Source organism: Ovis canadensis, chromosome 5, assembly GCF_042477335.2.
Source record: "Ovis canadensis isolate MfBH-ARS-UI-01 breed Bighorn chromosome 5, ARS-UI_OviCan_v2, whole genome shotgun sequence".
Classification (NCBI taxonomy): domain Eukaryota; kingdom Metazoa; phylum Chordata; class Mammalia; order Artiodactyla; family Bovidae; genus Ovis; species Ovis canadensis.
The window spans coordinates 108753852-108781009 of NC_091249.1; the positions used below are offsets into that span (position 1 = coordinate 108753852).

The following is a 27158-nucleotide window of genomic DNA, read 5'->3' on the forward strand; positions in this document are numbered from 1 at the left end:
ACTCCAATACTTTGGCCACCTCACGCGAAGAGCTGACTCATTGGAAAAGACTCTGATGCTGGGAAAGATTGAGGGCAGGAGGAGAAGGGGACGACAGAGGATGAGATGGTTGGATGGCATCACTGACTCGATGGACATGGGTTTGGGTGGACTCCGGGAGCTGGTGATGGACAGGAAGCCCTGGCGTGCTGCGGTTCATGGGGTTGCAAAGAGTTAGACACGACTGAGCGACTGAACTGAATTGAAAGGCCCTATCTTCAAATAGAGTCCCATTCTGAGGTTTTAGGGGGTGGGACTTCAGCATGTGAGTTTTGGGAGGATACAGTTCAACCCATTGCATTCACTGAGGTATGCATTTTGCTGACAGTAAGGATTAATCTTGCCTTCTCAGCATCATCAAACTAATATTTGTTTCAGAAAGAAGAAGGGATCGCAGGGCCTCCTCCAGACTCCTCGGTGAGTTTACATAAATGTCTTCCAAGATCAGATTTAACATTTTTCATGTCTTTGGTTGGGGGAATAGTTATAAATTCTGTATTTTTGGATTATGACTATAGTGATCTCTAAATCAGATGAAGTTTCCATGTATTCAGAGGAAGAGGATGGGGATGGGGGTCATTTCAGTGCTTGTTTATTTCCTAATTAGTTTTTTTTGAAGGAAAAAAGAATGGGGCAAGAAAGTTTTAGGACAGAATAAATATTATTAAAAATAGGATGAGAATATCCTCCCAACCTAGTAACAAGTATGTTGAGAGAAACAGAAAAATAATATTCATTGAGCATCCAATTTCCTCCCAAACATAGGCTTTCATCTGAGTTATTTCATTAAGTATCTCCTTTGGTAGTCAAAGAACTGCAGGAGTGCATTCACCATTTGCTGGGTTTATAATCTGTTCTGGCACTTGAAAGATTCCCACGTGTGACCCGTCATGCTGCCTGTTTCTTTAGAAACCCCTGGGGCCCAATGACGCCATCGATGCCTTGTCATCAGACTTCACCTGCAGTTCCCCTACAGCTGATGCAAAGAAAACTGAGAAAGAGGTATTGTTTTTAATGCACTCAGGGAAACTTGTTAGAAACTACCTCCCACTTTAAGACAACAACTTTTTTTTAAACTTTATTTTTGACTTCGCTGGGTCTTCATTGCTGTGTTCAGGCTTTCTCTAGTTGGGGCAAGCGAGGGCTATTCTCTAGTTGCGATGTGCAGCCTTCTGCAGGTGGCTTCTCTTGTTGCAGAGCCGGGGCTCTGGGTGCACAGGCTTCAGTTGTTGTGGCTTGAGAGCTCTAGAGCACAGGCTCAGTGGTCGTGGCGCACAGGCTTACTCCACGGCATGTGGGATCTTCCCTGGCCAGGGAGCGAACCCGTGTCCCCTGCGTTGCAAGGCGGCCTCTTAACCGCTGGCCACCAGGGAAGCCCCAAGATGCCAAGGCTTTTTACTTCTGGTTCTTACCGTCTGGTTAATACATTTCCTTCATCTGCCAGTCAAACCTTTTGTATTTCATTTTTCAGAAATCTACAGAAGAGGCTTTAAAAGCTCAGTCAGCTGGGGTGATCAGAAGTGCTGCTCCACCCAAAGAGAAAAGAAGAAAAGTGGAAGAGGTATCAATAATTACTTCTTTGAACTTCAGCACGGTCCGCTGGATAGCAGTTTGCTTTCCTGCGGCTGATCCAGCTGACTTGGGGAGAATCGTAGTAGTGCATTGTACCCGTAGACCTCCTTTGTTCCCCTCGGGCCTGCGTGGCATAGTGAAACCAGTAAGGCTTATATTGGTCAGGCAGGCCTTCTCTGTTTCTACAGATGCTTATGGGTGATTTTGGCACACGTGCCTTGGTTGTGGGAGAAGACTGTCTCACTGTTACTCTACACAGAAGGACAGGACCCCAGAGATACCACTCTCTGGGGACATCAGATCTTTGACTTGATTTTCTAAAGGGCCTGGAGTCCTGTGACCCTCAAAGGGAGTGTTGCTGCAGTTACTCTGTTCACCTTGACCACAGTCAGCTATAACGTGATTCTCAGGAATCCTGAGAGGTGGCCCTGCAGCTCTGGGCTGGATGAGAAGACCTGCCCTGTCTGCAGATCACCCAGATACTGCAAGGAGGAGTTTTCTGTGGGTGCTGCTCTGCCTCTGGCTCGTAGGGTGGCCGTTTATTTTTTATCTGGAGGAGTAGAGAGCACCACACCCCTGAGAGTGGGAATTCCTACAGCCGTGAGCCACTTCAGGCCCCCCTGCTTCCTGGGCTCTGCTGGGCTAAAGGACAGGGTTGTCAGAGTCATTTTTAAGGGACCTCTGTTTAGAAAAAGAAAAACAGTACTTTGATATGAGTATCATACAATTATTACTCTACGTGCACCTCTCGCTTGCTACGAGGTGAAGTGTGCCCCCGCACAGGAGCACCGTTACTATGCAAATGGGTCCTATCCCATGTTTCCTCTCACCGGTAAGTTATTATTTCTTTCGCTTTTTTTTTTGCTGGGTTTCAAGTAAAACTGCCTTCCCAGAGTCCTTCCTCAAGCCACAGTTCACTCTTAGAGATTTACTGACAAAACGTGAATGTCACAAAGAGGTAGGTGGCTTATCGAGGTTGAGGAGAGCATCTCGTTTTTCACGTACAGAATTCTTTGCTTCTCCGCAGGATACCATGACTGAGCAAGCCCTGGAGGCCCTGTCTGCCTCCCTGGGCACCCGGAAGCCGGAGCCAGAGCTCGACCCCAGCTCCATTAAGGAGGTCGATGAGGTACTGACCTGGGGGCTCACGTACAAAGCCTGTTAGTCTTGCAGCTTACAAGGTTACAAAACTAATGCCCAACACATGTTTAGAACTTTTGCACCACTTTTGTTTTTATTAGAGATCTCAAATGAGCTGTGCTTTGTTCGGCCTTACTTTCAGGCTCTGGCTAATTCAGGTATTTTATTGCTGGGGAGTTAACAACCAGGAAGGATATTTGAGTGTTTGTCTTATAAATCATCTAGAATTGTGATGCTTCACATGAACAACTAATCTCCTTTGCCAATTCTTAAGTGACACCTGGCTAAACAAGATAACATAGAGCTGGTGGCCTGGTGAGAAACAGGTTTGTCTGCTCGTATGGAAATTAGAAATCTGTCTTTGCAAAAGGGTTCTAGGTACTTCTATTTATAAAGAAAGAGGGGAGATGGCTGCAGATGGGGGTGCGAAATCCTTTATATAACTCTGGGGAAAAATGTTGAAACCTTGTTGCCAATTAGAATAAAGTCAAGCAATAATTGCTTTATAACTAAAATGAATGCATGTTTAGAGTATGGAGCTAGGGAGTTGCTCGTGTTTGGTAGAAGAGAGTTTTCTTGTTGTTTCAGTTTTTAAGGGATTGTTGAGTCCTTTGGGGGGAGAAGAGGAGGGGAAGCATAGGGATGTCCTGGGGGCACCCTTGGCCAGGCAGTGGTGGGGAGACCCTCCGGAGCACCTGCCTCCCAGCTCAGTTTTGTCACAATGCGGCAGCCTCTGCTGTCACTTCCTGTTCCGGGTCTCCAGGGGAAGGTGGGTCTTAGCTGCTTCCAGCAGCTCCCCCGGAGTTTGGGACCGCCCAGTCCCCAATGGGCCAGTTTCTATCGTCGACCTTCTTTGAGGACTCACAGGGCGCCATCTGGCATGAAAGGCTTTACGATGGCGAAGGCAAGGGAGCGGGAGAAGCCACCCTTGTCCTCCAGGACCAAGTAATGTATGGGGAGAGGGGGAGCTTGGATTGCAGCAGGGTGCGAGGGGGCGCAGCATCTCGAGGAAAGGGTGGTCCTGGCAGGACCCTGGGGGTCCACCACTGAGGGCTCCGTGGCAGCCCGTTAAGGGCACTTCTGGCTTGGGGCTGTTTGATTAGGGTGATTTAAGGGGATAATTTGGGGAGGGAACATATAGACATAAATCCCAGGATGAAAAGACTCTTAGGAGTGACTAAAATCAGATGAGTAGATGTAAAACAAGTTATGTCAAAGTAAGTTTTAAACAGTTTGAATTTACGGATGTAGAGTAATTAAAGTGGTAGTCACTCTATCGTGTCTCTTTGCGACCCCATGGACTGTAGCCTTCCAGGCTCCTCTGTCCATGGACTTCCCCAGGCAAGGATCCTGGAGTGGGTTGTCATTCCCTTTTCCAGGGGATCTTCCCAACCCAGGGATCGAATTCAAGTCTTCCACATTGCAGGCAAGTTCTTTACCCTCTGAGGCACCAGTTCAGTTCAGTCACTCAGTTGTGTCCAACTCTTGGCGACCCCATGGACTGCAGCACGCCAGGCCTCCCTGTCTATCACCAACTCCTGGAGTTTACTCAAACTCATGTCCATTGAGTTGGTGATGCCATCCAACCATCTCATCCTCTGTCATCCCCTTCTCTTCTTGCCTTCGATCTTTCCCAGCATCAGGGTCTTTTCCAAAGTCAGGTGGCCAAAGTATTAGAGTTTCAGCTTTAGTATCCGTCCTTCCAATGAACATTCAGGACTGATTTCCTTTAGGATGGACTGGTTGGATCTCCTTGCTGTCCAAGGGACTCTCAAGAGTCTTCTCCAACACCACAGTTCAAAAGCATCAATTCTTTGGCACTTAGCTTTCTTTATAGTCCAACTCTCACATCCATACATGACTACTGGGAAAACCAAAGCTTTGACTAGATGGAACTTTGTTGGCAAAGTAATGTCTCTGCTTTTTAATACCAGGGAATGTGTTAAATTTCCTCCAGAAAACTAGCAAACTCCTAAAATTTAAACAAAAATAACAGTTCCTTTTCACTCTTTCCACTAGTTTTCCTTTTTAATTATATATAAAGTATGAAGATTTTCTAATCCTCTGGAAATCCTCAATCCTTACATTGAATCCTTACATTCACCTGATGATGAATTCACTACTTTGAGTAGTCTGCTGTGATAACCCCATAAAGATTGGTATGGTATAGGAGTCCACGGCCACTCGAGCACATTCTACTCCAGGGGGTGCTTCAGAGGGGAGGTCCGTGCCTGCTTGACGTTCTCGTAAATAATGCACCATGGCATGTTTACTCCCTAGTGACGCCTGATTATTAATCTCCCCTGATTCTAGGGCTTCCCTGGTAGCTCAGTTGGTAAAGAAGCTGCTTGCAATGCAGGAAACTAGGGTTCTATCCCTGCGTCTGCAAGATCCCCTGGAGAAGAGAATGGCACCCACTCCAGCACTCTTGCCTGGAAAATCCCATGGACAGAGGAGCCTGGTGGGCTGCAGTCCACGGGAGATGCAAAAGGGTCAGACATGAGTTAGCGACTAAACCACCACCGTTTCTAATGCAGTTAACTAGTCTGGAATTATGTCAGTTCAGGGATGTTTGTTTTCATTGCCTATTGAATACAGACCACGGTGCAGACATTTAAGAAATATAAAGATCAAAGAGGAATAGAAAGGTATCTAGCTGTGCATATGACTCACTGTTCACAAGCCCAAGTCGGGGCACAGTCCTATACGGGTGACTCTTCCATGAGGACTGTTTTATAGCTGGAGACCTCACAGATCCCTGAACTGGGGAGAACTACGGTGTAATACGACATCCACTATATCCTGAAATAGAATATAACTGGAAATATTTTTTTAAAAAATCCTTTCATCCCTTAATGACGGTTATTATTCTATAGAACAATGAAACTATAATATCAAAGCCTAGAAAAAGTACCTGGCTTATTAAAAGTGCTCATTAAATATTTTAAAATTAATCAACTAAGCATTCGATAGAGAACCACGATCTTAGGCTGAGACATAGATGGGAGCAATAAGGTGAGCTAGAATCAGCTAAATACCACCCCCTCCCCCCCCCCCACACACACATACATACACACACTTTTGTGCCCAGTAGCTCCTTGGCTTGTGATTTAAATCCATGTCTTGATACTGATACAAATTATTACATAGCAGGAAACTTCACATTACCCACCAGTAACTTAAAATGCAGATGTCCCATCCTGAAAGCCACTGATTTGCTATGGTAGCCCACGCTTATGTACATGCATTCGGTCGCTCATGGTTCAGTAATCCAGTGAATCTTGGTGGTACTGAAGGGAGTTCTTTTAAAAGAGGTAAAACCAGTTATCCATGGATCAACCAGATATGTGATGGGATGGCTCTCCCATTTCTTATCTGTTTAACACTGAACAAGTTTAACACTCCTGAGCATTGTTTATTTTTTTTCTCCCCCTTAGCTAAGTACCCCATTGAGTATGACAGATGAAGGCTGTAAAATCATTGCAGCTAACTTGTGCACTCTTCTTAACTTTCTTCAAAGAATATTTATTTCATTTTCTCTGCTGGTCTTTACAAATCAAGAGAGCTCGGTAAGGGTTCTTAAAGAAGTAGCCCCATTTTCTTCAGCCCCTCAGCTGAAGAAACTGAGGCAAAGAAAGTCTGGGTGGCTTCCCAGGGTCACGGAGACAGGGCAGGGACGCCTCCCTGGGACTCCTGGCTGGCTTGTTTCTCCTCTACCTCTAGTCTCCTATACTACCTTCCTCCCAGCCACTCATAGGCCCTTTAATCTAATTGGGTCTTCTCTTTGACACCCATGGAGTACATAAAGTGATGTCTTATTTTACCTTATTTTTTTTCCTCTCCACTTTCCTCAGGCAAAAGCCAAAGAAGAGAAAGTAAAGAAATGTGGTGAAGATGAGGAAACAGTCCCATTGGAGTATAGATTAAAGCCGGCCACAGTACGTTGCTCACCTCACTGCGTGCCAGCGGCTCGCTGCTCCTGCCCATGGTGCCCTGTCTGTCCCCGGGAGGCTTCAGGGCATGTCTGGCCGAGTTCAGATAGCAACTCTGGAAACCCTGAAACTTTTATTTTCTGTCCTGAACAGTTGGACCCTTTAAAAGAGGGTTTCCTAAGTAGTGACCGTGTGTGATCACTAAAATTCCCACAAATTCAGGTGGTTCAGCTATTAACCATGCTTGACATAGATCCTTAACCTTGAAGCGGAAGGAATAATTGGGAGTTTATATTTTCTCTAACTGCCAGTGGATAAAAGCACATAGATCTTGTAAGTGGTAGAGAAACGTATAATGATTTACCAGTGTCTTCAGTGCAAGTGGGTTTGGTTTGGTGTGAGGAGACTGGACCTATCCCTGTAATTATCTTTATCATTTATCTTTGAAATAATGCACATAAACGTATGATGGGAAATAGTTGTAATGCTTATATATGGAAAGTATAAAGCATTTTAAGAAATATTCTATGAAATGTCCAAACAACTAAAACAGTTTTATAGGAATGAGATCTACTTCTTCACCCTGGTTGGAGAATCAAAACCTTTTTTTCAGCCTTTCTTTGATGAAGCTGCATCTTTCTTGCCAAAGAACCTTTTAAAAAATTCTACTTCCCTATCCAAAGATGGAAATTATTTTCTAGTAACTTTTAAAAGAAAGTACTCGCATTGAACTTTATAGCATTTGGTCTTGATTTTTATAACCCAGCTCCTTATTCTGATACTTTATTTTAAAAATTAATTTGAAATACAAACTCACTCAACCATATCAGAAAAAGACAGTCTCTTCTCATATCCTGAAATTTCAAAAACAAACTTAATGGAATAAGAAAGCAAAATTTTTTGTTTCATTTAAATGAATTTTCAATGTCATTCACAGGATAAAGATGGAAAACCACTCTTGCCAGAGGCTGAAGAAAAACCCAAGGTGAGGAAATAAGTTTTTTTCTGAAACTTAAAAAAAAAAACAATACAACTGTAAGATATAAACAGATAATTTTCATAGACCCGATCTCACTGTGGAGACTCATATGCCAGCCTGGAATTAAGGAGAAAGGAACCTTTGACAGCAGCATTTGGCCATTTCACGCATTTTAATGATTATTTACATCATGAATTAACTATTACAAGTTTACAGGTGACATTCATTGAACATAGGAGCTGATATCAAGAGGGCCCTCAAATTAGGTCATTAGCATTTACTGTGATCCTAATCTTATTATCAAATGCTCTGATTCTGTATTACCTTTACTTAATTTGGTATTAACTAGCATAGTTACCTGTCATGATGATACTAAACAACTACATTTATTAGTCACTTCCTGATGTTCAAGCTGGTTTTAGAAAAGGCAGAGGAACCAGAGATCAAATTGCCAACATCCGCTTGATCATCAAAAAAGCAAGAGAGTTCCAGAAAAACATCTATTTCTGCTTTATTGACTATGCCAAAGCCTTTGACTGTGTGGATCACAATAAACTGTGGAAAATTCTGAGAGAGATGGGAATACCAGACCACCTGACCAGCCTCTTGAGAAATCTGTATGCAGGTCAGGAAGCAACAGTTAGAACTGGACATGGAACAACAGACTGGTTCCAAATAGGAAAAGGAGTATGTCAAGGCTGTATATTGTCACCCTGCTTATTTAACTTCTATGCAGAGTACATCATGAGAAACACTGGACTGGAAGAAACACAAGCTGGAATCAAGATTGCCGGGAGAAATATCAATAACCTCAGATATGCAGATGACACCACCCTTATGGCAGAAAGTGAAGAGTAACCAAAAAGCCTCTTGGTGAAAGTGAAAGAGGAGAGTGAAAAAGTTGGCTTAAAGCTCAACATTCAGAAAATGAAGATCATGGCATCCAGTCCCATCACTTCATGGGAAATAGATGGGGAAACAGTGGAAACAGTGTCAGACTTTATTTTTCTGGGCTCCAAAATCACTGCAGATGATGACTGCAGCCATGAAATTAAAAGACGCTTACTCCTTGGAAGGAAAGTTATGACCAACCTAGATAGCATATTCAAAAGCAGAGACATTACTTTGCCGACTAATGTCCGTCTAGTCAAGGCTATGGTTTTTCCAGTGGTCATGTATGGATGTGAGAGTTGGACTGTGAAGAAGGCTGAGCGCCGAAGAATTGATGCTTTTGAACTGTGGTATTGGAGAAGACTCTTGAGAGTCCCTTGGACTGCAAGAAGATCCAACCAGTCCATTCTGAAGGAGATCAGCCCTGGGATTTCTTTGGAAGGAGTGATGCTAAAGCTGAAGCTCCAGTACTTTGGCCACCTGATGCGAGGAGTTGACTCATTGGAAAAGACTCTGATGCTGGGAGGGATTGGGGGCAGGAGGAGAAGGGGACAACAGAGGATGAGATGGCTGGATGGCATCACTGACTCGATGGACGTGAGTCTGAGTGAACTCCGGGTGTTGGTCATGGACAGGGAGGCCTGGCGTGCTGCAATTCATGGGGTTGCAGAGTCAGATACGACTGAGCGACTGAACTGAACTGTGTGCCTGACACTACAGTAAATGGTGTTTGTGTGTTATCATTTTGAGTACTCTATTATTATCTGCATTTGACAGGTGAGGAAATTAAGACATAAAAGGATCCTGTAAATAGCCCAAAGTCAAATAGCTAGGAAGTAACAAGACCAGGGCTCAAAACTCAGCCTGTCCATCTCTGGGGCCGAGCTTCTGAATTACATGCCATCTCTTAGATTAGGGCATGTGGAGATTTTGACCAATGACAGTAAATAAACAATACCACTTCTCTGGAAGGAACTAGGGATAACAGAACTTTCCTGCCAAAACCCACGTTCTCATAGAAAGGGAATATATGATCTATGTTTCCTCTGACTTATTCATTACGGAAGTCAGTAGGAAGTAGAAAAAGCAATCACATAAAGAAAAACCATGCAGCTCTTCACTGGAAATGGGCAGTTTTATTTGAACAAAATTACTTTGAAATTGAAATATCAGGAAAATTTTAGCTGAATAAACCTTTAACATTTTTTGTGGTATTCTGGTGTTTAGCTTTCATTATTTGTTGTGTGACATTTCTCTTATATTGATAAATGAAATGTATGCCCTGTATAAATTAGCTTTGGGTTTTAGATCCTAAAATGCAACCTAATATATGTTACCTAGAAAAACTTTTTCTCTAGGAAAGCGTTTTTCTTCTATCAAAGTAAAAAATAATAATAATTCTTTTCATACTATATCATATTCCTTATATTGCAGCCCCTGAGTGAATCAGAACTCATCGATGAACTCTCAGAAGATTTTGACCGGTCTAAGTGTAAAGAAAAACAATCTAAGCCAACTGAAAAAACAGAGGTATGTTTCTAAAACTTAAAATCTCCAGTTTTGGTTGTTTTCCAGTGTTTTTCTATGATCTTGACAATGCCGAGACCAAAAATGTTTTAACAGGAAGCAGTTGATGAAAAGGCCCATTTTGCCATTCTCGCATGCCGTGTTCGTCTTGCCTGTCCATGGATGTGCTTTGTTTTCCCAAGCTGACCCTGATATTCTTGCAGTTTGAGTCCTGTACTCAAGCATTCCCTTCAGGAGAGCCTTCACACTAATGCTTTTCTTTTCCTTCTTGCTTCTGTAACTGACTACTTAAAGCTGTCATGACTTATCACCTCAAGACGGCCGTGGCCTCTGTCTTTGGTCTCCTTCCAGCCCACCCCATGTGTCCACTGGCACTATTCTTTCTCAGGCATGTTTGTAGCCATAACATCCCCCTGTTCCAATGCCAAGAGCCTCCCCAAAAAAGTTCCTGCTTGTTTATTTGGGTCTGGAGAAGGAAATGGCAACCCACTCCAGTGCTCTTGCCTGGACAATCCCATGGACAGAGGAGCCTGGTGGGCTACAGTCCACGGGGTCGCAAGAGTCGGACACGACTGAGCAACTAAATGCCACCACCAGTAGCTTCCTTCCCCCATCACTAAACTCTGATAGTAAGTACTTATGCATCTTCAAACTTTTCTCATGTGGTTCCTTCTGCTTGGAATAACCTCCAGATTCTAGATCAGCTAAAATTGTAGTCAGCCCTAAAAGGCTTTGCTAAAATATGGCCTTTGTCTCCTGAGTGTCTCCCAAACCTTACCACACTTACAACTTCTAAGAAGCAGAATACAACACGCCAGGGAAGTCTGTCATGCTTTCTTTTTATATCCCTGTTGGGACATTTGTTGCAAACAAGGTTTTAGCTGCTTTGGTCTTTAATTCTCACCTGTGTACATATTTTTACATAGTAAATTTCTTGAAAGAAGAGATCATACACTATTAATGATCGTCTGGTAAGCACCTTGCATATAGGATTTGCTTCCATAAATGTCTGGAATAAAAGCAACCTGTTTGAAATTTTACTCTTGTGACAAAATGATAGTGACTCTCAAACTTCAGTGCGCATCAAGATGACCGGGAGGGTTTATCAAAGCACAGACTACTGAGCCCCACCCCCAGAATTCTTGATGTAGTGTGTTAAGTTGGGGCACAAGAATCTGAATTTCTAACAAGTTCCCTAGCAGTGCTGAGGTTGGTGGTCACAGGACCTCATTTTGAGAACCCCTGAGATAGTCTTACTACCTTGCATTTGTACCTAGCTATTTACAACTTACAGGGTGCTGTTAGATATATGAAAATGATATATTTGAATATTGCATAATTGCAATATATATATATAGTACTGCTGCTGCTGCTAAGTTGCTTCAGTCATGTCCAACTCTGTGTGACCCCACAGACGGCAGCCCACCAGGCTCCCCCGTTCCTGGGATTCTCCAGGCAAGAACACTGGAGTGGGTTGCCATTTCCTTCTCCAATGCATGAAAGTGAAAAGTGAAAGTGAAGTTGCTCAGTCATGTCCGACTTAGCGACCCCATGGACTGCAGCCCACCAGGCTCCTCTGTCCATGGGATTTTCCAGGCAAGAGTACTGGAGTGGGGTGCCATTGCCTTCTCCAATATATATAGTACAGCCATATAATATTATGTTACATAACATTATGTATTATATGTTGGCAAGTCATCTAAATAACGACAGTTGATAACAATCTTTGAGCTTACTGTGTTGCGACGTACTATGCAAAGCACTTAGCATGTTTCGTCTCATTCAAGGCCTTGAGATGTAGGTACTGTCATTGTTCTCATTTTGCAGATGTGGAAACTGTGTCTGAGAGGTTAAGTAACCTACTGAAGGTAAGAGGTAAAACCAAGTTGAAGTAGTGGTAGCTGGAGAGGTTGAACGTGCCTTGAGTTATTATTCACTGCTCAAGATCCTTAGGCATTCAAGAAAATCATGCTCATGGCGGGTAGGGTAGCAGACCATATTGTTGGTTCATTGTTGTCCCATTTTAATAACTGGGTATTACAGAAATCCTTCGTTGTGTCTGCTGCTTTCTGCAGGCATCCCCGGCCGCTGCCCCCGTGCCTGTGGCAGAGGATGTGCCTCGGACCTCCATGTGTTCTGTGCAGTCAGCTCCACCCACAGCAGCTCCAGCGGTGAGTGACCCTCTGGGCCTTGAGAAATGCATTGAGAAAGCAGTGTTCTTCCTCCCCTGCCCTTCCTGCTGTGTATTACCAATGTATTACCTTGTTCTAACAAGATAAAAATTAAATCTTGGATAGCTGTACTATCTCCAGGGAGGATAATACAGCTCCAGGGAGGAGCTGGAAACTCAGGCTAGATTTAAATGTTTACACTATTTCAGGTGGTTTTGTTTTTAACCTCTTGACATGCTTTCTAGCTCCTTAGCTACTATGGATAATCATGCTTCTTCACTTTCCTGTGTCTTTCAAGCTGATTTGGAGCCCCACCAACAGCCAGACGTACTTTTTATTGACTGTCCTGATGCAAAAGTCTGCAGCTTTATCATCAGTTCAGTCACTCAGTTGTGTCCAACTCTTTGTGACCCCACGGACTGCAGCACGCCAGGCCTCCCTGTCCATCACCAACTCCCGGAGTTTACTCAAACTCATGTACATCATGTCAGTGATGCCATTCAACCATTTCATCCCCTTCTCTTCCTGCCTTCAATCTTTCCCAGCATCAAGGTCTTTTCCAATGAGTCAGTTCTTCACATTGGGTGGCCAAAGTATTGGAGTTTCAGCTTCAACATCAGTCTTTCCAATGAATATTCAGGACTGATTTCCTTTAGGATGGAGTGGTTGGATCTCCTTGCAGTCCAAGATACTCTCAAAAGTCTTCTCCAACACCACACATTTGGCGCTCAGCTTTCTTTGTAGTCCAACTCTCACATCCGTACATGACCACTGGAAAAACCATAGCTTTGACTCCACAGACCTTTGTTGGCAAAGTAATCTCTCTGCTTCTTAATGTGCCATTTAGGTTGGTCATAACTTTCCTTCCAAGGAGCAAGTGTCTTTTAATTTCATGGCTGCAGTCACCATCTGCAGTGATTTTGGAGCCCAAGAAAATAAAGTCTGTCACTGTCCTTATTGTTACCCCATCTATTTGCCATGAAGTGATGGGACCAGATGCCATGATCTTGTTTTTCTGAATGTTTTAAGCCAACTTTTTCACTCTCCTCTTTCACTTTCATCAAGAGGCTCTTTAGTTCTTCGCTTTCTGCCATAAGGGTGGTGTCATCTGTATATCTGAGGTTATTGATGTTTCTCCCAGCAATCTTGATTCCAGCTTGTGCTTCATCCAGCCTGGCATTTCTCATGATGTACTCTGCATATAAGTTAAATAAGCCAGGTGACAATATACAGCCTTGACGTACTCCTTTTCCTATTTGGAACCAGTCTGTTGTTCCATGTCCAGTTCTAACTGTTGCTTCTTGACCTGCCTACAGATTTCTCAGGAGGCAGGTAAGGTGGTGTGGTATTCCCATCTCTTGAATAATTTTCCACAGTTTGTTGTGATCCACACAGTCAAAGGCTTTGGCGTAGTCAATAAACCAGAAGTAGATGTTTTTCTGGAACTTTCTTGCTTTTTTGATGTTGGCAATTTGCTCTCTGGTTCCTCTGCCTTTTCTAAATCCAGCTTGAACATCTGGAATTTCTCAGTTCACGTACTGTTGAAGCCTGGCCTGGAGAATTTTGAGCATTACTTTACTATCGTGTGGGATGAGTACAGTTGTGTGGTAGTTTGAGCATTCTTTGGCATTGCCTTTCTTTGGGATTGGAATGAAAACTGACTTTTTCCAGTCCTGTGGCCACTGCCAAGTTTTCCAACTTTGCTGGCTTATTGAGTGCAGCACTTTCACAGCATCCTCTTTTAGAATTTGAAAAAGCTCAACTGGAATGCCATCACCTCCACTAGCTTTGTTCATAGTGATGCTTCCCAAGGCCCACTTGAATTCACATTTCAGGATGTCTGGCTCTAGGTGAGTGATCACACCATTGTGGTTATCTGGGTCATGAAGATCTTTTTTGTGTAGTTCTGTGTATATACAGAATTCTGTGAATACACAGAAGAACCTTTATCATCATGACTCCTTTTTTCTCCCAACTGAATGGCGACAGATGGACTCACTTCCTTTCCCTTTCTTCTTTTTGTGTCTCTGACTTTTTGACTTTTGTATGAAGTATGCTGTTTAACTGGTTGAATCTGTGTTCTTCTGTTTTCATTAGCCGATAGATTCTGACTCAGAGGATACCAGCTGATGGAACTATGTTTCCTTACTATAGACTTAGTGAATCTACAGGCTAAATACCTAACTTCTGCTAGATGCTTTGCAGTATCTTCTGATTCAATTTTCATGAGGACACCGTGAAGTCTGTTCTGATCATGTCTCTCTTATTAATGAGGAAAATGAACTTTGAATGGACCTTGAGCAATTCACTTCCCCCTTCAGAACCTCAGCTAGATTTAAGATAGGGTCCTGCACCCAGTCCCCTTCAAGCTTGGTGTGGATATGGGCCAGGTCTGATGCTCACAGTTCAGTTGGATCATTCTCCTATGGAAAAAGGAAAGCGGGTGAAGAAACTCCTCTCCTGGAGGAACTTAGAAAGGCTTGCATGTGGAGGACAGGATCCTGCTGAGAAGTGGGAATAGCACTGTTTCCTGGGGAGACCAGTGAGCCCGGGACAGGCCAGCACAGAGATGTGGAGCCCTTGGGATACTGGGGTCTGTGCGTTTAGTTGTTTGAGAGAAGAGGGCCTTGGGGAAGGTGTGGGATGTGTGTCCTGGGTACCCCGAGTGGGCGCCCCCTGCCAGGGAATCCTGGGTGCCATCGGCAAATCCCGTCACAGTCTCCCTCCTGCCTTGGACAGGATGTGACCTCCTTTTTTGCATGGGAGATTCTCAGGATACCCTCCAAAAACTATGACGTTGTGGGAGTCAGGCCACAGACCAGAGTGGTAAAGAACAGAAGTGGGAGAGAGAATCTTGGCAGAGACTGTGCAGGGAGTAGGCACAGAATCAGTGATTGGAATCAAAAAGACAGTAGCCAACATTCCAGTGCAGAACTCTCGTACCTAAACATATGGCCGCTACCTGTCATGCTGAGTGTGACTGCCAGGGCTTAAGAGCAAGTTAGCTCCTTTCCAACTTTACCTTGACTGTAGAGAGCCAAGCATTGGAGAGGGGGAAAAAAAGAGCGCTGGATTTTCCATTCTCTTACCCCCACTCCTGGGCCTCTACTCCACCAACTCTGGTTACCACGGTTGCGGAGTTTCTCACCACTGAGGTCACTTGGCATTTCTGGGGTTGTGACGCCCACAGGAGCCAGAAACAATAGGCACAGAATATGATAAGGGTCAGAGAACTCCAGAGAGGCTGGAGGCTGAGCGAGCAAAAGCAGACAGTAAGCTGGAAGGGCGGGGATGAGTGTCTGCATTCTTGTAGAAGAAGAAAGTTTATTGAGCACATCCGGAGATTTGAGTTCTAGTTCTGAACTTGACAATGGAAACAGAAGCCTTTGTTCGTAGTCCTGTTTCTAGATCCGTTAGTTATTAAGGCTGCTGCTTCTCCTAGCTTTGCTAATGCTGTTTCACTTATTTCTTGAGCCAGAGGACACAGAATAATGCAGCGTTGGTTTCCAAAGATTCTGCAGCAGAGACTAGAAAACAAAAGTGTGAGCGAGTGACTGGGATCAGGTAGCAATGAGATCGCTTCGGTTAAGACTTGGGGACCCCAGCAACTCTTGGTTACAGTATCAAGCAGGTTGAAGACATCAGGGATGTTTGTTGTCCCTGAGGGAGAAAAAAAATCTATGGAGTTTCCAACCACTCGGTTCAGTTCAGTTGCTCAGTCATGTCCAGTGCTTTGCAACCCCATGGACTGCAGCACGCCAGGCTTCCCTATCCATCACCAACTCCCAGAGTTTACTCAAATTCATGTCCGCTGAGTCGGTGACACCATCCAACCATCTCATCCTCTGTCATCCCCTTCTCCTCCCGCCTTCAATCTTTCCCAGCATCAGGGTCTTTTCCAGTGAGTCAGCTCTTCGCATGAGGTGGTGAAAGTATTGGAGTTTCAGCTTCAGCATCAGTCCTTTTCCAATGAATATTCTAACCACTAGATGGTGATAAATCCCTTCCCACTTAACTGCCCTTTATTCCCTGGTGATCTTTTGTGGTGCAGCTTAGCAGCAGAACAAATTTTCTTACTTAGGAGGATAGCTAAGCTATAGAAAACAGAAAGACGCTTTTACTCCAATATGTACTCCGTGTGAGGTCATATATCTTTTACGATAAGAATAATCTTTGAGACTGTTTAATTCAGGACCTTTCACACTTTGGATCAAGATCAACTGTGGGAAATTCATCAATTCTGCAGCCCACACAGTAGCAACAATGGTTTAGTCAATGGTCCTTATCCTTGATACGCATGATGCATTCAGCTTTATAGTCTTCATTAAAAATAGGCCTGACCACCACCTGCTAAATTGATTTAAGCACTGCTCACGTATGGATCGTGACCTATGGTTTGAAAAAAGACAGCTATAGTACTATCTTTTAGCCCAAACATAACTTATTCTTTATTTTCCCTTTATGCCATTTACATTCTGTGTTCATCCAGTTTTTTTTTTTGTTTGTTTGTTTGTTTTTTAATAACAGTGTGTCCAGTGTTATTACTGTATCATAGGGAGCATGTTTCATTTTCATCAGCTGGACCACAGGCAGGCTGCTCTCACTGTGTCACTCAGATTAGTAGGTCACACAGACCATCATCTGAACTGGCATGAGTCCACTCTGACCAGTAGAAGCCACACAGAGAACACAGGCTTCTGTGCCCACAGGCTCAGCCAGAGCCATCGCCTCCAGGGCAGGCCTGGCTGTTTCAGTGGGAGAAAGGTCCTCTCGAGGGCTTTTCTGGGCCTCTTTCCTGTGCCATCTCTAGGACAGGCGCCTGAAGATCACATCTATTTCTTCTTTCTTGGCTTTTGGCTTCTCCGTGGTCCTCCCCATTCAGTGAACTGCCCTATTCCTGAACCAGAGTGCTGGTTAGATATTATAAGCTTCTCAGTCCCAGCTTACAAATTGCACACTCTTAACGTTTAATGTAAGAAACTTGCCCTCATTTTTAACCGGTCAGGTGTTTTAAACCTAGATTCTAATTCTGTAGATTTTCCAAATTATTAAAAGATGACATGTGCTTCTTATCCAGGCCTGACAGAAGGATATGCTCATCTGAGTTGTTCGTTGTAGTCTCTTAAAAGGCGTGGTTAACCATCTACTTAGTATACCCGCTGCTGTGCTTTCAGAAGGGCATGGTGCCAGACGATGCTGTGGAAGCCTTGGCTGGAAGCCTGGGCAAAAAGGAAGCAGATCCAGAAGACGGAAAGCCTGTGGAGGATAAAGTCAAGGTAATGGCAGCTCAGAAACTTCTAGAAAGGAGCTATCATTTAAAAAAAAAATTCCTGCAACACCTGGCCAGCTGGATTCCTCTGTTACGGTGTGTGTCCTGTTTAATGAGTGAAACCAGAGTGAGCACCAGTGTTTAGGTGCAGCAGTGGATGGCTGGCGTGCAGAGATCGGAGTTCTGAGTCTCACCTTGTCCACCTGGTTTCCATTGCCAAGGACTAAGGCGGGAAGTGGTACTGCCTGCCGCTCCTCACAGCTGCCCTTTAACCCGGTAGGCTGAAAACCAGTGGTGTCTGAGCCTGCTAACCCAGGAGGATACAGCGTCAAAGACAGTTGCTGTGGGAACCTCACAATGGATTCACTGACCCCGGATCTAGTCACTCAGGCATCCACTTTATCAGAGAACGGTGTATTAACAATGAAAACGGTTTAATTTTTATTCAGGAGAAAGCCAAAGAAGAGGATCGTGAGAAACTTGGTGAAAGAGAAGAAACGATTCCTCCTGATTACAGATTAGAAGAGGCCAAGGTAAACAGGCTGGGATCTTGTTTCTAATTTATTTTCACTCATGTTGAATTTCATAGACATGGGACATGGGAACAGACCTGGGATATGAAAGTCGTGTTTCTTAGTAGTTCAGACATCAAGTAGTATTACTTGACTAATATCCTGTTAGCACACCTGCTGTAAAGCTAAAATATTTGTCAATGGCCTCTCATTCCTTCCTTAGGTGAAAGAAGTCTAACATTTTCTTGTCTGATAACATGGTTTGTTGCAATACCAGAAATAAAGAAAACTCAGGAAATCTTTATACAGATAGATAGGAAAACCAAAGAAAAGAGAAGTTGCTCAGTCGTGTCCGACTCTTTGTGACCCCATGGACTGTAGCCCACCAGGCTCCTCTGTTCCTGGGATTTTCCAGACAAGAGTGCTGGAGTGGGCTGCCATTTCCTTCTCCAGGGGATCTTCCCGACCCAGGGATCGAACCCGTCTCCCACATTGCAGGTAAATAAATGCTTTGCCGTCTGAGAACCAATCACTTCCTGAGGAAGGATTTACAAAACTTAGATACGAGTTGAAAAATAGGCTATTTGAAATTGTATTATAGTGAGCAATACGGCCTTCCTTGGTGGCTCAGATGGTAAAGAATCTGCCTGCAATGCAGGAGACCCAGGTTCAATTCCTGTGTCGGAAAGATCCCCTGGAGGAGGAAATGGCATCCCACTGCAGTATTCCTGCCTGGAGAATTCCCATGGACAGAGGAACCTGGCAGGCTACAGTCAGTAGGGTCACAAAGAGTCAGACATGACTGAGCGACTCAGTATAGCCAGTGATAAATTGACCCATTTCCTTTATTTTGAATATACAGATTGTACAGAATAAGTGATATGAGAGAGAGCACTACTTAAGAGAATATTCTACCAGACTTCATGAATGAGGCAGGAAAATCAAATTGATACTTTGTATTCATCGATTTGCGCTAGTCCATTTATGTGGCAAAGATAGGAACTGTACCGAGCGCTCTCCCTGATTGAAAGTTTATTACGCTGGTCCCTTTAGTCTGCTTCCTTTCTGCACTTCACTCTTCAGTCGAAACTGTGGCATTTCTATTTGTTTGGGCTTGTTTGTTTATAAGGTTCTTAGACCACGTGGCCTGTAAGTAGCTGTCGCGTCTGTAAAGCTGGTCAAATGCCTGCAACTCTCTTTAGAGTATGAGGTTGGAGGTTGGTTACTTTCTCTCTCGCTTTGCAGCTTCTAAGAATGTGGCCGATTAGCTTTCCTGACCACTTTATTCTGTGGTTGTTTCCTCCTCAACTGTGAATCTCACCCATTATGAATTACCTATGGCTTCATAACATGTCCAGGTGCTGGTCAGTCTCGGGGTTAAACCTTGTGTTGTTCTTCAACTGCTCCCATCAGGCCCCCTCAGGAGAGTCAGCTCCCCGAGGTAGACTGCAGGCTTCCCCTTCCAAACTCGGGGTGATCTCAGTGTGAGTGTGGAGCAAGTGTGCCCACATCCCCGCTCCTGTGTGCCCCTTGGGAGACTTGCTGCCTTGGCAGCTAAGGGGTGGCAGAAAGCGCACCCCGGGCTCTGTTCGCCTCCTAACTGGACAGTGATCAGAAGGTCCGTGAGGACTCAGAGGATGTGGAAATGGGGGAAAGCATTTTGAAAAAAGGGAAGCTGGTGATAGCCTTGACCTCTGCATCTCCTCGAATGTTAACAAAGCAAATGAAAACCACCTTGACCCCTTGTTATCGGGGGAACTGTGCAGTTGACCCTGGAGCGACATGGGTTTGAATTGCCTGGGTACACTTCTGTTTGGACTTTTTTCACTAGTAAACACTACAGCATTGCACCTTCTGTGGTTGATTGCATCCACGGATGCAGAATTGAGGATACCGAGGGCCTGGTGTAAATTACACGTGGATTTTTTCAGCTGCTTGGGACGTCCGTGCCCTAACCCCTGCAGTTTTCCAAGGGTTAACTGTGTGTACAAACAGAGAATCTTGTGCTTAGACATTTTTGCATGTGTAGACAAATGGGATTTTACCATTTATTTATAAATCGCCTTTTAATAACAAAGAGCTCCAAATGCTTTATTGATTTTGTCCCATTGCTCAGAAGTGGCACTTAGGGTCATTTGAAGGTTGGCATCATCTGAACTGTAGGTTTTGAGCATCACAGCCCTAGGGTGGATTTTCCCAGTGCTTGGTATAGGTGCTTGGCACAGAGCCGGTGCATAGTGGTTGGATGCACTGCCTCTAAAGTTACCCGGCTTTCCCCAGGCCAGCGAGGGTCTCACCCCCGTGTTCCCTCAGTGTCCTGTGCCACACCCACAGCAGCTGTTGTGCGTGGGCTTCTGGAGTTGGCAAGCCCCATTAGCAGCCCCCGTGCCTAGGGGATGTCTGTCAGCTGTTTCTTGACATGAGCTCATCAGAGCCTATTTCCTGGTGAGAGAATCTGTTTCCTGGAATGAGGAATCGGCTTCATAATGCACATCATCAGATATAACCTGTCAACCTCTTATGCTGTTTACAGAGTGCACACTTAGAATACATGTGAGATGACTCAATGCCATGTCTTTCTCCACCTGCACAGGATAAAGACGGAAAACCACTGCCGCCAAAAGAGGTCAAGGAACCGCTCCCAGTAAGCAAGCCAGTTTTTCTCTGAGTGTGTCTTTCTCCTTTAGTCCTGATGGTTAATTTAGGAAGGGCAGAGCTTTCTGTGTAATGAGCTGATCAGCATATACGCAGTAACAGTACTTTGGAGAGGAGACTGATGAGGTAGTGTTTGCTGACACGTCTTCTGGTTCTTTGCAGCCCTTGAGTGAAGACTTCCTCCTCGATGCTCTGTCCAAGGACTTCACTGTCCCCTCAGACACGTCATCGCCTGTAAGTCTCCTGAGAGTCCTGGGTTTAGTGCCTCACTTTTTAGGGTAGCAGAAATAAGTAGAAACTTATGACTCAGAATCTGACATGAGAGATGAGGAAACAGTGATGAAATTAGTGGCCCTCAACCCATTGTGGACATTAAAGATGTATTCCATCAGGAAATATTGGTCCAGCACAGTGGATGTTTTCAACAGTGTAACTAATCGAACCAATGGCATGCACTCTATCAAATTTACACGTGAAAAGAGAATTTAAAATTGAGCTGTCCAATATATTTGAAAAATAAATGCATAAAAATATGAAAAAAACTGAAAAGCTTTTTTTTTTTTTTCAGTATTTTTAGGGAAGATTAATCCAACTCAGTGCCAGGATTTATTATACAGCAATGTTAAAAAGTAAAATTCTGATTCAGAAAGCGAAGCCAAAAGCCAATGGGAAAATAACCCATCAATGACAGATTTAGTATATCTTTAAAGTGAGAAACGTCATTATTTCAGAAAGATTCTAAAATAATATGCTATTTAACATTAAGAAAAAAAGGATACAACCGAAACCTCATCCTGTATGCCAAATATTAAAGCAATAGTAGCACTTATATTTTATACCTAATACATGAATTAAAAATAGGATAAGTATCTAATTTAGGCAAGCAAGGCTATTGGAGACAGGCATACCCATTCATTGCTTTTAGCAGCATGATTTTCTAGCCGCTTTTAAAGAGAAGGTATTTGGTACAATACAGCTAGCACCATAAAGAGAGCCACTTCTGAAATTTACTCAGAGCAACTCATTACAAAGGGCAAAGCTAAAACACTTCCATCAACCTAAATGTGCAACAAGAAATGTATAAGCCATAAAACTCTTAAACAATTAGCTTATTGAATATTTAGGATAATAAGCAGGAAGAGAAAATAGGAAACTGTATAAAATCATGCTTGGAGTAGAAAGTAGAATAGAATGGCTCTTAAGCTGCTGTGTTGCTGTGCTTCCATTCGGATCAAGAGAACAACCATCATAAAGCTGTCCCGAGGGTTTTATTTAAGGAATGGCATTGTGGGCATAATTTGCTACAACATATTATGAGTCAGACCTTTTCTTGTTATTGTTTTCTTACAAAAGCAATTTGAAGATGCTAAACTTTCAGCTGTCGTCTCTGAAGTGGTTTCCCAAACCCCAGCTCCAACCACCCAGGCAGCTGGTCCACCCCGCGACTCTGCGGTAAGCAGCATGGCTTATAAGTACTTGGTTTTTGAGCAGCAACTCAAGGGTCAACAAAATTGTTACCACAGTCACCTTCTGTTTCAGAAGAAGTAAGACTGGCGAGAGGGAGATGACAGAGACTATCTAAACTGATTAAATAAAACAATACAATACCTGTGAAAGTATTTTACATACAGTGAAGGAGCTTAATGTATTGTTGCTTTATTAGAACTGAAGTGCAATAATGCACATTGTGTATATATTCAGATTTTTTTAATTGTTTAGCTTTCTTGGCAATGTTTCCTTCCTTTATATTTTTCCCGATACATGCTGTAAGTACCACTCATCATTTAACCTTAAGTTTAAGGAATTACTCAGTGTTTGAGCTTCTCTCTGCCCACCAAATCACAGACTCCTGGTAGAAAAGCATTGTTTTCCTCCCAGTCATACCAGTAAAAGCTTGTCATTGTCATGCTAGCAATGGAAAAACCTCAGTGTCAATATTGTTTTAATTATTTACACGTTCTGAGGCAAGACTGTGGGACCAGTCTTGTCCTGACCAATGCTTTTCCTGACTTCCTTGATTAATTTTCTTTATGGTACCAAATTATACATGATGCGGGAGACCACGGCACATCAGAAGATAAAGAGATGGCCCTAAACCAGACCCCCAGCTCCTTGGGTTGAGATAGAAGTGCTTCGTGAGCTGGAGACGAAGTAGCTTGAGTGAAGTCACCTAGGCTCCCTTTCCTTTTGATGCAGCAGCACAGCTTGCTTCCTGCTGCGCTCTGAGATTCTGGGTGAATTTTCCTCCTGTTGGGTCAGTCACGGGATTATCTGAAAATATCCAGAGGCACAAAAAGCAAAGCCCAGATCCGGCTGTGGGCGGCGCCACCATTAGCTGCTATAACCCTGGGCTCTCATGTAGCACTGAAAACCGGTAAAATGCCCTCTCTCCACGTGTCTGTATGTCTGTACACACACCCACAGTGACAAAAGGCTCTGTGCAACAGGAGGAAGACTCATCAATAACCAGGCTGCCGTTTACACGTCAGTTCTTAATACTCGGAGTTTAGGAGTCCCTAGAATAGTGATCGAGGCTATTAAGAAACATCCACAATCAAAAAGCCTTTTTGGCCTTTCACAGTATGTTTTAGAATGATCCCTTCCCCATCACTTCCTCCATCAGAGTTTTTAGTTTTAGTTAATATTTTATTTGAAGCTATCATTAAAACTAGGTATAAAGCTTTATTTACAACAGTACACTTGGGAATCAAAGAGTAAACGTAGTGATTTTGCGGGGAACATAATATTACATGTATTGAAGGCATCATAAGACTTCTAGAAAATCAGGCCAAGAACCCCAGCTTTTTAGGAAAGGACCTATTTTCTAGGAAGAAAAAGGCATCTAGGGGTGGGGCAGGGTAGACAGGTGCAGAGAGGTGCTAAGTGAAAAGCGAGGGACAAAGAGCCGGCGCCTCTGCCCACCTGCCCCCTCCCTGGGGAAAACCCACGCACTTACGGAAGTCTTAGAGGCACTGTTGGGGCTGCAGGTGACCTACTGCGGCTAACCAGTGACTAATTCAGATTTACTTTTTAGCAGCGTGACAACAAAGAACTTGACGATGCCCTGGATCAACTTTCTGACAGTCTCGGGCAAAGACAGCCTGATCCAGATGAGAATAAACCTGTAGAGGATAAAGTCAAGGTATAAGAAAAAAGTCATTTAAATTGAAAGTTTTTATAGCCCTCTTTTTGTGGTGGGTGGGGGAGGGGGAGCGGTGTTAGTTCTAAAAGCTCTTGTAGGTCTTCATAGACCCATAGACCCATTCAACTTCAGCTTCTTCAGCGTTACTGGTTGGGGCATAGGCTTGGATCACCGTAATATTGAATGGTTTGCCTTGGAAATGAACAGAGATCATTCTGTCGTTTTTGAGATTATATCCAAGTACTGCATTTTGGACTGTTTTGTTGACCATGATGGCTACTCCATCTCTTCTGAGGGATTCCTGCCCGCAGTAGTAGATATAATGGTCATCTGAGTTAAATTTACCCATTCCAGTCCATTTTAGTTTGCTGATTCCTAGAATGTCGACATTCACTCTTGCCATTTCCTGTTTGACCACTTCCAATTTGTCCTAACATTCCAGGTTCCTATGCAATATTGCTCTTTACAGCATTGGACCTTGCTTCTATCACCAGTCACATCCACAACTGGGTACTGTTTTTGCTTTGGCTCCATCCCTTCATTCTTTCTGGAGTTATTTCTCCACTGATCTCCAGTAGCATATTGGGCACCTACTGACCTGGGGAGTTCCTCATTCAGTGTCCTATCATTTTGCCTTTTCATACTGTTCATGGGGTTTCAAGGCAAGAATACTGAAGTGGCTTGCCATTCCCTTCTCCAGTCAGTTTTCATTCCAATCCCAAAGAAAGCAATGCCACAGAATGCTCAAACTACCGCACAATTGCACTCATCTCACACGCTAGTAAAGTAATGCTCAAAATTCTCCAAGCCAGGCTTCAGCAATACGTGAACCATGAATTTCCAGATGTTCAAGCTGGTTTTAAGAAAGACAGAGGAACCAGAGATCAAATTGCCAATATCCACTGGATCATCAAAAAAGCAAGAGAGTTCCAGAAAAACATCTATTTCTGGTTTATTGACTACGCCAAAGCCTTTGACTGTGTGGATCACAATAAACTGTGGAAAATTCTGAAAGAGATGGGAATACCAGACCACCTGACCTGCCTCTTGAGAAACCTATATGCAGGTCAGGAAGCGATAGTTAGAACTGGACATGGAACAACAGACTGGTTCCAAATAGGAAAAGGAGTGCATCAAGGCTGTATATTGGCACCCTGCTTGTTTAACTTCTATGCAGAGTACATCATGAGAAACGCTGGGCTGGAAGAAGCACAAACTGGAATCAAGATTGCTGAGAGAAATATCAGTAACCTCAGATATGCAGATGGCACCACCCTTATGGCAGAAAGTGAAGAGGAACTAAAAAGCCTCTTGGTGAAAGTGAAAGAGGAGAGTGAAAAAGTTGGCTTAAAGCTCAACATTCAGAAAACGAAGATCATGGCATCTGGTCCCATCACTTCATGGGAAATAGATGGAGAAAAAGTGGAAATAGTGTGAGACTTTATTATTTTGGGCTCCAAAATCACTGCAGATGGTGATTGCAGCCATGAAATTAAAAGACACTTACTCCTTGGAAGGAAAATTATGACCACCCTAGATAGCATATTGAAAAGCAGAGAAATTACTTTGCCAACAAAGGTCCGTCTAGTCAAGGCTATGGTTTTTCCAGTGGTCATGTATGGATGTGAGAATTGGACTGTGAAGAAAGCTGAAGACTGAAGAATTGATGCTTTTGAACTGTGGTGCTGGAGAAGACTCTTGAGAGTCCCTTGGACTGCAGGGAGATCCAGCCAGTCCATCCTAAAGGAGACCAGTCCTGGGTGTTCATTGGTAGGATTGATGCCAAGGCTGAAACTCCAATACTTTGGCCACCTCATGCGAAGAGTTGACTCATTGGAAAAGACTCTGATGCTGGGAGGGATTGAGGACAGGAGGAGAAGGGGACGACAGAGGATGAGATGGCTGGATGGCATCACTGACTCGATGCACATGAGTTTGCGTGAACTCTGGGAGTTGTGACAGGGAGGCCTGGTGTGCTGTGATTCTTGGGGTCGCAAAGAGTCAGACACGACTGAGCGACTGAACTGAACTGAACTGAACGCCCTGACTTGCCTGGAGTCAGGCTTCCCTGACTCAGCTGGCTCAGCTGGTAAAGAATCCACCTGCAATGCAGGAAACCTGGGTTTGATCCCTGCGTTGGAAAGATGCCCTGGAGAAGGGAATGTTAACCCACTCCTGTATTCTTAACCTGGAGAATTCATCACTGACTTGATGGACATGAGTTTGAGTACACTCCAGGAGTTGGTAATGGACAGGGAAGCCTGGCATGCTGCAGTCCATGGGGTCACAAAGAGTCGGACATGACTGAGTGACTGAGAATAACTACTTAAAAAGCTTATTTCAGTTTAAAATACAAGTAGAAAATTCATAGGTGTGGAATGACAAACAGAAGCACTGGGTTTGCCTTTTTTTCCATCAACTGGAAATCTGTTAACATTTTTGCTCTAAGTTGCTTATAAAACTTAGAGGGACTATATGTTGCCTCAGAAATATCCAATAAGTGCTGAATGTTGCATTTTCGAATGGGCTAGATGAAGATGGAGCAGAATAGGGATTCTGTATGTTCACTGTTTACAGGAAAAAGCCAAAGCTGAACACAGAGACAAGCTGGGAGAAAGAGATGACACCATCCCACCTAAATACCAGCATCTTCTGGATGATAACAAGGAGGTAAGTGAAGGTGGTGTCCAGGGTGGAGCTATGCTCCAAAGCTTTTGAGATTCCAACCTCACTTGAAATGAACAGAACACTGTAACAATAGCATAAAAATGGAACATGACTGACACATTTAATCTGTCCCCACTGAGCAGGCTGTCTAGAATTCTGTTTAATATTTATTTGAGTCAGTATCATTGGATGTTTACTGTGCTGGGCACTGTGGCGTAAAGAGAATTGAAGAATGTTCCATCACTCACTGATGCTTAACAGTGATTCTGAGGCAGGTACACAGATGAATTCTCTGCAAGAAAAGGCTATAATTACAATGAATGATATTTGTAATCTTACCTGAAGCAGAGTCTCTCTGTTGAAGCAGAACAGAAAAAGAGCTAGGATGGAAATAATTCACGGGGCAAATACGATCCAAGGGCTGCTGTCTCTCTTTCTTCCCCAACACCACTACCACCAGCGCTGTTGAGAGTGAAGACTGGCAAAACCATATTCCCAATTGAAAGCTCTGTTGCTCTATCTCAATACAGCAACAGTATTGTCAAGAAGTTTATCTGTCTTTGTGGCTTTCCTGGTCAGCCTGCTGTGTTCCCTGCCCCTTCCTGTTTGGCTTCTAGATGTTAAATAACCCTTTCCAGATCTGTTCATCAGATAAAAACAAG

At 43.7% G+C, this 27158-nt stretch overlaps 1 protein-coding gene across 22 annotated transcripts in view; it reads left to right on the forward strand.

Moving 5' to 3' along the window:
- Positions 1-27158, forward strand: part of CAST (calpastatin) — a 132635-nt gene that overhangs the window by 94440 nt on the left and 11037 nt on the right. For 12 of the 22 annotated variants that reach the window (XM_069592630.1, XM_069592619.1, XM_069592623.1 and 9 more), the window contains 15 exons: positions 418-456; positions 949-1041; positions 1511-1600; positions 2639-2740; positions 6606-6689; positions 7621-7668; positions 9988-10083; positions 12156-12251; positions 17426-17527; positions 17970-18053; positions 20626-20676; positions 20850-20921; positions 22041-22139; positions 23722-23829; positions 26407-26499. In XM_069592630.1, coding sequence (XP_069448731.1) covers positions 418-456; positions 949-1041; positions 1511-1600; positions 2639-2740; positions 6606-6689; positions 7621-7668; positions 9988-10083; positions 12156-12251; positions 17426-17527; positions 17970-18053; positions 20626-20676; positions 20850-20921; positions 22041-22139; positions 23722-23829; positions 26407-26499 — 1257 coding nt within the window. The remainder of the gene's footprint in view (positions 1-417; positions 457-948; positions 1042-1510; positions 1601-2638; positions 2741-6605; positions 6690-7620; positions 7669-9987; positions 10084-12155; positions 12252-17425; positions 17528-17969; positions 18054-20625; positions 20677-20849; positions 20922-22040; positions 22140-23721; positions 23830-26406; positions 26500-27158) is intronic. The other 10 variants (XM_069592631.1, XM_069592620.1, XM_069592624.1 and 7 more) reach the window with 1 other exon arrangement.